The sequence below is a fragment of the Sceloporus undulatus genome, chromosome 4 (genome assembly GCF_019175285.1).
Source record: "Sceloporus undulatus isolate JIND9_A2432 ecotype Alabama chromosome 4, SceUnd_v1.1, whole genome shotgun sequence".
NCBI classification, from domain to species: Eukaryota; Metazoa; Chordata; class Lepidosauria; order Squamata; family Phrynosomatidae; genus Sceloporus; species Sceloporus undulatus.
In genome coordinates, this window is record NC_056525.1 from 50591893 (window position 1) to 50605037 (window position 13145).

Genomic DNA, 13145 nt, shown 5'->3' on the forward strand with positions numbered 1-13145 from the left:
ATAATAATAATAATAATAATAATAATAATAATAATAATAATAATAATAATTGGAAAATTCCACATCTGACTTCATGTGACCTCACAATAAAAATGCAGGTGCATGACAGTTATATATAAAATGGCACAGGGCAACAGTGGAGCCCCAGCCACCAGTCCTTCATTCTTTGGGCTCCCCTACCTCCAGGGAGCCTGAAGAATGTGAGCCTGGTGGCTGGAACTTGTTGTTGCCTCTCCTTTTATCCTGGCACCACTTCTTCACCTAGTTGTATTAGATCTCTACTATATAGTTGAAAATCTGAAGACATCTGAAATCAGAAAAATTTCTGGTCCCAAGCAGAAATCATAGTGACAGTGGAGGCTAGGGAAAGAAAAATCATTCCTAGATGCAGTTTGGAAGGTTTCACGTGGTGTCTAGAAAATTTGTTTATTAACACAAGGATTATCTGGTTGTTTCATTTCACACATACATTTCATTTCACATGTGCATGTTATGACTTTTGAATATAAAATTTTCTGAAACATGTAAAACTGATGCTGTTCTCTTTTTTTGTGGTGTAGGAACCTATTATTATACTTGACATGTTATTTCTGCTCCAATAATTTTGTACCAGGAACACAACTACAGTCAGCCCTCCCCATAGGCGGGCTTGCCCTCTGCGGTTTTGATTTTACATGGAAGGCAAGCCCCAGCAGAAATAAATGGGATGCATACCTGCGCCATGCGCTCCATGCACCACAGCGAGTACACGCCCCATTATTTTATGGCTCATTCCCCCATAAGTGGGGGGGGGGGGTCTGGACTGTATTTTATTAATAGAGGTATATTCATAAATGTTTTAGCCAACTGCTGCTTTCATAAAATAACATCTCAGGACTCTGGGGAAAATAGTAAAAATGTTCTGCGAAAAAGTAGTACTTTTTTTGTCAACAATGATAGTTATCCAACATGATTATTAGTCCATGATTACATGTTACTATGTATTAAAATGTTAGCTATGTTAATCGGTTGCAATGCATAGTGATACGGCACGCCTATAAAATGACATTTATTGAGGATATAATATAAGGTGAGTGTTTTCATAGGACTGATGAATTTCCACTTATTATTATTATTACATTTATTTGTATCTTGTTCCCCCCCCAAAAAAAAATATTGGGACTCAAAGTGGCTGACAATTTAAATAAAAATATATAAAAAGTGATCTTTAAAACAGAATTAAATTATTCACACTATTAAAACAATTCAAACCTCAAGTTCAAAGAATAAAATGAAATTTAAAAAGATAAATATACATTAAAAACAGTTCAGTTTAAAACAATACAGAACCTCCTAGCACATTCTTTAAAGGGCCTGTCCTGATGATCTCAGGATCCCAGCAGCCTCATTCAAGGAGACACAGCCTGGACCTAAGCCTTATAGGGCTTTATAATTCATAACCAGCACTCTGAAACAAACTAGCAGCCGGTGGAGCTATTTTAAAGGGGTAGCATGGTCTCTGTAACCTGCCTCAGTTAACAATCTGGCTGCAGCTCTTTGGATCAGCTGAAGTACTTTAAAGGCACTCCCAAGTAGAGTGTGTTACAGTAGTTCCAATGGTATGTAACTAAAGCATGTACCACTGTGGCTAGATTGAATATCTTAAGGAATAGGCAAAGTTGGTGCACAAGGCTCTGATGTATGTCCAGGGGAACAACTATGTTGGAAGACTGAGATTTCATGGGGAGTATAACACCATACAGCAAAGGCAGCGTCTCTATTCCCTGATCTGCCTTTTGACTGACCAGGAGCACCTCTGTCTTGTCTGGATTAAGTTTCAATTTGTTTGCTTTACCCAGTTCACTCCATATGACTAATTCCAGTGCCTTCCATTTGTAACAACCACCACCTTTGCTATCCACTGAATGCATTTAATGAAGTAGGTTCTCACATATGAAAACTCAGTTTGGGATCAACAACAAAGCAAGCCTCGTATCATTGAGAGCTGGAAGTGACAAGTTCATCACCACAGTCACATTCCAGAGAGTCACAAAATTGGAAGGCAGAAAAAGATATGCTAATACAATCATTATCCTGAAGACAGAATCCCCCATCCTGCGGATGAACATGACCTTGTTGTGAGATGGCAGTGTGTTCAAAATAGTACAATTGTATAGACATCTGTCATTTCATGCCCAAAAGAAATGAATTCTCTTACAAATTCACAAGGGAAGGTAATGGAAAATAGCATTCAAATATAGAGTGCCCACCATACACCCAAAATTTAACAGCAACAGCAAAGAAGGAAGAATGAACTGAGGGAGAATAGGCATGACATTTATATGGGTGTAGGAGGAATCTGTTCCAGAATGTTTAAATATTAACTTTTCTTAAAATTTTAATACCTGCAAGCACTTCTGGGCTTCAAATTCCAAGATTGCCTTAAGTGACCTTTTCAGCAGCCACAGGGCAAGGTATTTCTTTTTATTTAAAATTCATCTAGCATAGTCACATTTACTTTGTTCTGTCTGAAAAGAAAACCAAGTGAGGGCAAGCTTTTCAAAAGAATTTAAGGGATGTGCATATGCATTTTACAAGAGAAATCTTTTAGAAAAGCCCTAGGAGGGAAGCCAATGCTCTATGGGTAGATAATTTATGTGAAGCTCAATGCCTTCCCTTCTTTGATTCCACATGCCCTATGTACATGACAAATAGCCTAAACAAATTCTTCTTAAATAGGAGCCTGAAGATTGTGCCTCAGCCTTTGAATTGCTGGGTTATTCTGATGGCTGTGGATGATTTTATAGTGTTCAGGCAATCCGTACCCTATTTACCCATTACAATGTCCTTTCTTATGGATTTCACAGTAGGGTTAGTGATTTCTGTCAAGGCAGCCATCAAAACTGTGGATGCATTTGAAATATTTCTATTTAAATTCTATCCCTGATCTTGTGTGCATGCCAAACAAGAGACACATTCAGCAGGAACAATTTAGCAAATCCATTGCAAAATGGCAGAGAGAGATCAAACTGAGAGCTAGAAGAGAGAGAGAGAGAGAGAAAAGGAGCTCAATTTGTACGCAGCAGAGACCTCACAGCTAAAGAGGGGAGATACGCTTATTATTTAACTACCCAGCTAGTAATACCATAGCAGTTATATCTCATGCTTCAAAGAGGGCAGAACAAACAGAAGCGATTTACTTTAATGCAGAGATTGAGATGATGGATCAGGAAAAGCAACTCATAAAACTAATGTTTCTCTTTGAAGCTATGAGGGTGCATGCAGAGATAAGGTGAGGTGGAAAGGACAAAGTCCCATCCAGCTTTCAGAGGAAAGTAATGTTCTTTGGTTATCTATATGCACATATTTTCAGGAAAGTAAGACCATTTGTTTCTTTTCACATGCCAACTATACATGCTAATGCAAATGAAGAGTAAAGCAAATGCCTCAGTCAGTAGAGCAATCTCCCTGCCTGATAGCTGTTTCTCCTGTGCTGCTGGTCATCCTCCCCTGTATATGCCATATAGAGTATCTGTGTGTGTGTTTTGTATGAGTATGTGTGAGTGTGTTGACTTACAGAGACCCTATGAATTTCATAAGATTTTCTAAGGTAAGGAACACTCAGAGGTGGCTTTCTCAGTTGCTTCCTCTGAAATATAGCCTATAGCACCTGCTATTCCTTTGCAATCTCCCATCCAAGAACTAATCAGAGCAAACCCTGTGTGACTTCCAATATTAGATGGGTTTTGGTGCCTTTAGGGACCACCTTTGTCTCCCTAAATGAACCTGTTACCTCATATGTGGTGGTGGACACCATCTTGTCATCCATCGCCCTCATTCTGGAAGTGTATTGAATCAAGAAACAAGTGGGGGGGGCATAGTAACACTGCCCTTTCTGTCTCCAATTCTGAACTTACACAGAAAAGCTTCACTTACTTGTGGACATTTTCCATACTGTCCTGTTGTCCACAAAAAAAATCAGGGTCCCCAATCATGTGGATAGTGTAGGGGCAGCTTACTTGTTCACTCATGATTCTCCATGTGAAGAGATTGATAGAAACTGGAACTAACATCAGCCCCTCTTCCCTTTCTGATTCAATAAATTTCCATATTACTGAACAGGACAACTCTGTAACTGAGATTCAACTGCCAATCTAGTTGGCTTCTGTTTTTTCATTGTGGAGGGGGTGTCATCCTGTCCTTTGCCCTAGACAACAATATCCTGTTCCAACTTTATATCCATACTTACTTTAAGTGAGTGAATTTCAACTGTTGTTATCTGCAGTCAATAGACCATAAAATCCTCAGATTAAAAGACACATTTCATAGAAAAACATACAGTATGCAATGAAGTGCCTAAATACAGTCAGCTCGTGGCATCCGCAAACAGCAAGCCCACATTGTCGCCAATGGCAGCACATGCCTGTGGCCATGCTGCCATTAAGTTTTGTTGTCCCCAATGATGGTGCAGCTGCATGCATGTGCTGCCATGGGACAACGGGGGCTGTCCCTAATGGTGGTGCAGCTGTGAACACGCACTGCCATTGGGGACAATGAAACTTGAACACCCATGGATTTTGGTATCTGGAACAGATCCCCTATGGATACCGTGAAAAATTCAGTTATGCATTAAATATAGTTAACATTGTTCTGTCATAGATGAACCATTAAAAATTTAAAAACTTACCTACCTATTCTGTAAACATTGTGTTGGAACCTTTTAGCAAAATAGTTAAAAGAGACTAAAGCTCTGTGCAGACCAGCTTTAAAGGCTGGGTTGGGAGCAGAGTCGGGGTGTAGCATCCATATGACACATGCTCTGGCTCTGCCCCGAGGGTGGCATGACACCGCGCACCACACTGCAAGGCGAGTGGTGTCATGGCGCTCCTCTGGCACTGTGTTCGCACAGCTGTGGCACCATAGCTATCGTGCCCTTTCCAGGGCATAAAAAGGAGCCACTTTTTGCAGCTCCTTTTCACACCCTGGAAAGGCCAGATCAAGGCCACAGCATGAGATTGCTGCAGCCCCAATCTGGCTGTAAAAGGGGCAGCTCAAGGCCGCCCCTTCGGGGCTGTCTGCACAGCCCCTAAAGGGAGCAGCCTAGGAAAAGCTAAGTAATTGGGAATATTAGGTCTTTCCTAGTCCCTTGATAGTAATCACCATGAAATAATACATGTAAAACAGATTCAACTATAATATTATTACAGGAGCAGTATCAATTGTTCAGTGGGGTTTTATTGTATCTTCCAGCTAATAAACTGAAACAAAGAACATTAAACCTTGCCAAGAAGAAAGCCTTCATGTATTTGGGGATAGTTAACCAACCAAATAGTGTACTCTTTCTTTATAAGGAAAGCATGGCAGACTCAATGAGTGGGGGGAACAAGGTCCATGTTCGCTCTTTGAAGCTCTTGAAGGTGTATATCCAAAAGCCTCTGTATGACAATAGATTTGTCACCATCTAGGTCCACAGATAACAGGTGGGAGGGAAATAACCTAGCAGGTAGGTCATACTAAGTTGCCTTTTCCAGCTTGCTCTTGATTTGACTTTTCTTTCTCGCCCTATAGCAGCATCAGTCTCTCTATCATACTTTTTCTCTTGCTATTTCTGTGCAGCAGAAGCAGCAGACTGTTTGTATCTGGCTACCATAAATAGGCTGCCCCTAGCTACTCCAATCAGTGAAGAATGGGAAATGTTCCATTGTTTCCACAATATGTTCACAATATGTTTCACATACTGTTCACAATATGTCTCAGAAGTACATACAGTCTAGAATGTACAAGGGATCATGACATTAGTGCTACTTTAGAAATATGCCATGAAGACAGACATTGTTTCTTGCTGGATGTGAATGTGGCTGTGGGCCAAACCTGTTATTGCCAAGAGCTCAGCATTCAGCAACTTAAAGTAGGGGTGAACTACAGCAAAAGACAAACAGTTAAAATAAATGAGAAATGAGCAAAAGGAAGGGGGCAGTGGATAAAACGATGTGAAGCTGGTACAATTATTCAGCAGTGTTTTCAAGTCTGAGCCAATGCAGGCTGCTCTGATGTTCTTTTTTTAAAGCACTTGATGTGAACATGTTATCTACAGAGGAAAAGATAGGGAAAAAACAAGACATTGCTATTTTGCAGAACAATTTTTATAGAGTGTTTGTGTGGAAAGGAGATGGAAGTGTGAAGCAAGCAAAGCTTGAAGAATAATTATGCTCCACTGTATGAACAATGATTACAAAATTATGCAACTGATTAACCATGACATACATGTAATTACTAATGAGTTTGATAAAATTTTAATTATACCTTGTTCTTCAGGGTATTCAGCAAGCCATGAAAATAATAATCATGTAGCTCTCTGTCACAGATGATTGCTCCAACAGGAGGAGCTGTGACAGGCTAGAAAGTCCTTGGCTGGATCATGATGCAGAGAACAAGAAACCTATTCCAACAGGCAATGACTAGCAGAAATCTTACAAATGCCCAGACCTCTGTCTACACAGCTACTGTTCTAATAGGATATACTCTTCTGAAAACCCATAAGAGACCAGTTTCCACCATTTCCCCACCTTTGAATTTATTTTTACCACTGGAAAGATTCTGATGAGAGCTAAAGCTTCAAAGCAATCCTCTATGGTGGATAGTCTAGTGAATGGTTTATACAATGGGATTCCTGTACTACCACATATTATAAAAGATTTTTCCAGCAGGGAGGATTAGGTCTGACAGATACTAAAGAGTAAATGCCACAATAGTTTGCAATACATACACAGCAACAGAATAGTAAAAGTTGTTTCATTATGGGTAAAAAGAGGATGTTTGACTTAGACATCCCTTTCTTGCTCTTTCATACACACACACACACACACACACACACACACGTATCAAAACTACTCCAAACAGAAATAATCAAGAAAATACCTTGGTTGTCTTTACTTTGTTTCCAGTACTGCAGCTCCATCCAGATAAATCTGGTAGCACCTTACATTCTTCTCCTTCTAAACATGGTTGCATTTGGCACCACCACTTCTGAAGCACTATTGAAGCTAGAAGAGAACAAAAGGCATATTGTAGAACAAATGTATTTGACTACAATCCAGGGATGGCACTTCTATGTTCCTCAAGATAAAGTGGATGCACTCACTGAAGAGGGCAATCTCTATTCTGTGGCAGGAAAGATCCCAAAGTAAATTTTAAAAGGAGACAAAAAGGACTGGTATCTTTAGGACTGACAGTTTTACTCATCAGTGTTCTTGAGGAATTGGACAATATTCCATTAAAGTTCTTGCTAAAACAAAACATAGTCTTGAAAAGGACTCTTTTCTTCTCATCTGCACCTTCTATTTATGCCATAAGTGATGAAGGGGCAAAACAGAGCACCCCTTTTCACTACCTTCCAGGTGGCTTAGAAGTGTGGCATTTACACACGGCATGCTCCCAAGCCTCCTGGAAGCCATTTATACGGGGGTGGCTTCACAACCACACCACACACCGCTGGCATATCATGAAGCTGGCTTTCAGCCATAGTGCAGGTGGAAAAGCCTGCTTTTTGCTGCTAGAAAAAGGAGCAGATTTTTGTCGCTTCTTCTTCAGGCAGCTGCAAGGTGGATTGGGACTGCAGCATGCAGTTGCCATGGTCCCAATCCAGCTTCAAGCTGCCCCTTCTGGCCATCTATTTCACTCCTAATTGACAGTAAACTAAGACTCTCCTCATCAAAGCACTAACAGAAACACTGAATACAGTCTTAAGCTTTATCATGTCTACATTAGTGCAGCATGGACATTCTAGTCACTGCAAGGAAGACGACATGAAGTACTGTGCAGCAGGCAAACAAAATACCACCCCCATAAGCATTCAGTGAGTGCATGAGTAACTCTGCTCCTGATATGTTGACTGCCCATGTCCCTCTGGTAAAGGTATGTTACCATTATCACATGGTTAAAAACTAATTTGTCAGGGTTCCCAAAAGTACAAAGCAAGAAGAAGAAGGTGGTGGTGGTGGAGGAGGTGGTCCATACAACTTTTCACAACCACATTGTACATGAAGTCACCAAAGGGGAATAGCCAGCAGATGAGGGAAGTGTTAGTGTGCCCAGTCCACCTCTACTCTCATAAGTTCACTGAACACTTATGTTAATGGTGGTATCTTCACAGATCAGAAAGGGAGAAATTAGGAAAAGAGTTAGCTTTAGGGCAGGCAGTGGGTCCATCAAGGGTAGCTAGTTCACTGTGGCAGAAAATCTGCTCTTGATTATACTGCTACTCCTTCAACAACAGCTGTGGGTTGAACAGGAGTTCTCATGGTTCTCGATTTTACCCCTGTTGAGTAGCAGCAGGAGGAACAGTAGTAAAAGCCATAGTGGATTCATCATGCACTGGCCACCTTAGTAGTCTAGTCTTACATTATATGTGTGTGTGTGTGTGTGTGTGTGTGTGTGTGTGTGTACAATGAAATTAGCTTGTGATATTTTCAGCAAATCCAGGTCCAGTTTATCAACAAAATGAGAAAAATATTAATGCTAGTATGAACATATTGAAACAGCTGGGACTGTCTTATGTCGAGACAGAACATTGGCCAACGGTTTATGCTGACTGACAGCAGATCTTCATGGGCTCAAGCAGAAGTATCTATGACCCCGAGATTGTTTCTTGGACTTAATGTACTGAATACTGGCCTTGGAATATTCTGCATGAAAAGCGTGCACTCTTGTCTCTCAGCTACACCTCATCCCCAAATTCCCAACCCAAAGAGGTAACATAATCACAGAACTTTAAAGATAATCCAACCCAATCCCACCAATGAAGGGAATCCACAGCTAAACCTTCTTTGAGTGATAACCATCCTGCTTAATTTTAAAAAACTCCAAAAATCTCACCACTCTTGGAGACAGTTTGTTACATTATCAAACTACTGTTACCATCAGTAAAATTCTTCCTAAAGTTAAGTGGTTATTCTCTATAAACAGAATGCAACCACCAAGAAAACCACCATAGCTTTGGTTGGTTTGGCTTACACTTTCTAAATGTCTGCTTCCCCCCCCCCCCAACATTGCAAAGATACTTAATAAAAACCTATCAATTCAAATTAAAAACAATCAAGTCTACTAATTAATTAAAACCTCCTATCCCAAACCCACAGCAAAGGAGTGTAACCCAGAACATTAGTGTAACCAGGACAAAAGAAAATGTGTTTATTTGACATGTGAGTAGCCAGATAGATGTCAAACAGCAGACAAACCTAACAGCTTCCAATCCTGACAGTTTTAATAAACAGCAGCAGTGGAAGACTGCAATTGTGAGCAGATACACAGCACAGTGACTGTTTAATCTTTTGCCACTGAAAACCACTCATCCACAGGGAAAAAGCAGAAGGTTCTGGGTTTGTTCCTTCTCTCTCTCTCTCTCTCTCTCTCTCAGAGAGAGTTCTCCTCCTCTTCTGAGAGAGAGAGAGGACTAAACCCAGAATGTTCTGCTTGCAAAAACTTTCCTCTCATGGGTGGAAGAACAGACTTTAACTTCTTACAAATTGGTGGAGAAAGGGACTAAGCCAGATACGTCTCCCCCATGCCACTCCTCCAACTCACAGCCCTCCTGCTTATGAATGACATATTTGGAAGCCTGTTAACCCAAAACTATATTAAAACTGGTCTCTCTCTCTCTCTCTCAAGCCTATCTTCCAATTGATTGTGCTCTGCCTCAGTCATAACTATAACTCTTTTGATCTTACAGTACTATAAATCCTAGGTTATTTTCTCTTCTACAGTGGACCCTTGTTATACGCTGGGGTTTGGCTCCAAGATCCCCCGTGTATAACAAAATCCGTGTATGTTCAAGTCCCATTACATATAATGACATAGCAAAATGGTGTCCCTTATAAAAAAAATGGAAAATCAAGGTAAATTTATACTTTTTTGGAACATTTTCAATCCGTGTATGCTTGAATCCGTGTATAAAAAATCCGTGTATAAGAAGGGCCGACTGTACCACTGTTATGTATCTTTAAGCCAATTCTGTTTTACAATGACCTTGTAATAGGGTTTTCTTGGTCATTTATTGAGAAGAGGTTTCCTGCTGCCTTCCTATTAGACAGAAAAAAAAATATGGCTTGCCTGAAGTCACCCCGTGGGCTCTCATGGCTGAGCAGGGATTTGAACCATGGTATCTCAGAGTGTTAGTACAGCATTCAAACCACTGATACTATGCCCTCCATTCTCTCCTACCTTACCTCAAACCATTCCTTTATTCCATTACATGTTATAATGTGTGTGTGTGTGTGCCTTTAAGTTGGTTCTGACTTATGGAGACCCTAAGGTGAATCTATCATGGGAGTTTCTTCGTAAGATTTGTTCAAAGCAGATTTGCCATTGCCTTCCCCTGAGGCTGAGAGCGTGTGATTTACCCAAGGGTACCAAATGGGTTTCGTGGGAACCAAACCCTGATCTCCAGTGTTGTAGTCTAACACTCAAAATATTACACCATGCTGGCTCTGAGCCAAATGCATGTTTTTGAGGGCTGAAGTATGTTTCTGTATAGCCTTTGATTAGCAAGAAGAAGCTGCTGCATGAAGGCAACATAGTAGTGATGTTGCTGGACGCTCTACATGGATTTGTGAATCTCAGAGACAAATGGTAATTCGGTTTAAAGGTAGTAATCCTGCTAAAGAATCTCTCAGTGCTGCTTCCCTCTATTTTCCCCACAAGGAAAGCACTTCAATGTTTAACAATGCATGGGACCTACGAAATAATTACTTACTAAATCCATAACAAATCACACATACTGGGAAACTCTAATCAAATTTGATTACACATGAATTAGACTGCATGTATGCAGACTTAGCATAGTAACACAATGTTTCCACATGAGTCTCATGTTCTCTCCCAACACAAAGTGCCACATGTGAAGCATAACCTAATTTACAGGATTGTTGAAAGGATAAGAGAGATTTTTTAAAAAGGAAAAACACTGAATGCTAAAAAAAAAGTGATAAGAAATAATAAATGACCAGATGGATAAGCAGCTAAACTCAGTAGGCTGAAACTAGCTTAACTCCTCCTGAGACCAGATTATATTTCTGACAGCACTCTCTTTTGGACAGCAACATCTCCATTGCATTAGGTCTTCAGACTGGAGCAAGCTGAAAACAGACAGCAGTGTGAAGTTCTTTCCAAGGGAGCATCATAGCATTTGGCCCTCTCCACAAATGCAGTGCTTGCAGGAATCTCAGTTCAAAGAGAGCAGCCTCAGCCTTACTTACTACAGAGCCTAGGGCAATCAATATGCCAATCCGCAATGGATTACTAAAATAATCTAAAAACAGGGACCATAAGAAGGCCCATCTCCTTAGCAACCCCAAACTCAGCATAACATGATCAAAGTGGGAAGAACCATCAGCCAAAACCTTTCCAGGGCTAAGGAAAATGAAACACAAAGAAACATCACCAGTGCACCATTAATAAGGGAGGAAAGAGGATTGAGTGAAGTTGGCAGGGAGCACACAGCATGACAGGATTGGAGGGAAGAGATGTCTTGCAGCATTAGGGCTTTCCTAGTTTGTGACAGCATCAAAGACAAAAGACATGTTAATGACAACGACCAAGAGCAAGCAACCTTGAGAGGCTAATTGCAGTAGGGATTTTGTGCCTAATGGTACCAAGAGGCCTAATTTAATCACACTGATGCCTGATTTTTCTCATGACTTGTGCCCCATCAGACACAAATACTCTTTCTGTTCCTGGAAACAAGACAAAAGCCAAAGTTCCCAGGAAAAGAAACATAGCCTGACCTCCACTGACATGGTAAGAGACCAAAGCTGCACACATTGTTTATGCAGAGCCTGTCTGCTCATTCTCAAGACAAGACAATCCATCTGCCATAAAAAAAGGTGAGAAAATAAGAATGAAACTTCCAGAAAGATGAACAAAGAAGAGAATGGTTGGATTCAGATATGTTGCTACACCACAGCTTGCTATTACATGTATAAGCAACAGCAAGACTTAGCTTCACATACTCAATCTTCCCCCTTCAGGCAGCCACTTCCATTTCATATTCTAAATTAACCAGAGTCTTGTTTTTGTTGTTGCTGCTGCTGCTGCTCTGTGCCTTCAAGTCATTTTGACTTATGGTGAACCTATCATGGGGGTTTCTTGGCAAGTTTCATCAAAGGGGGTTTGTCATTGCCATTCTCTGATGCTGAGAGAGTGTCACTTGCCCAAAGTCACTCAGTGGGCTTTAATGGCTGAGCTGGCATTTGAACCCTGGTCTCCAGAACCATAGTCCAATGCTTAAACCGCTACACCATGCTATTCTCTTAACCAAGCCTTAACCATGGGAATTCTGGTTAGTTTAAACTCCATCTTGTTAACAAGGCAGATGATTCTGGTTTGCTTGATGCAGAAGTAAAGAGGAGGGAGCACAGAAGCCTGATGATCAGTTTTGCAAGTACATGAAGTGTCAACCTGTGGCTCAGGAGCATATCTAAGAAGAGTCACTGGAAAGTAATTTGTCACATATGTCCAATGTAAACCACAGGTGTATGCACAGTATAAATGCCTCACCAAACACTATACAATCAGACCTCCATATTCATGGATTCTAGCATCAATGACTTGAAAATATTAAGACACACACACACACATTCCAAAATGCAAATCTTGATTTTTCCATTTTATATAAAGGACACCATTTTACTATTCATTGCATTTAACAGGACTTGAACATCCATGAATTTTGGTATCCACAGGAGGTCCTGGAACCAAACCGCAGTGAATACCAAGTGCCTACTGTATTATTCTAGCTGGGAGTCCAAATGCATAAGACAGGATAAATTCATATAGTTATTTTACTGAAATCATTTGTTGGGCACTCTGCAGCCAAATCCCACTGAGCAGGTTATAGAATAGAACCACACAAAAAACAGTAATCATCATCATCATCATCTGAATAAACTCACAGACAGCAGTTTTTAAAATAAATATAATGAAAAAAACTTGAGCAAATAAGATGTTCAGTTCTATTGTTCTGGGGTGTATGTTTCTGTTTCTGTGTCTGTGCATGTCTGTGTTTAATCTAGCATCATGTTCTGTTGGATCCACTCCACTGACAATTTGTAATTTCTCTTATGTGGTGAGTTGAAGGTTTGAGAACTCCCCCTTCCTTATATTGGGTTTTG

General features: G+C 40.4%; 1 protein-coding gene across 2 annotated transcripts in view; it reads right to left on the reverse strand.

Moving 5' to 3' along the window:
- The window catches only part of TAFA3 (TAFA chemokine like family member 3), a 130786-nt gene that overhangs the window by 2523 nt on the left and 115118 nt on the right, over positions 1 to 13145 (reverse strand). For both annotated transcript variants that reach the window (XM_042461274.1, XM_042461275.1), the window contains exon 5: positions 6898 to 7022. In XM_042461274.1, coding sequence (XP_042317208.1) covers positions 6898 to 7022 — 125 coding nt within the window. The remainder of the gene's footprint in view (positions 1 to 6897; positions 7023 to 13145) is intronic.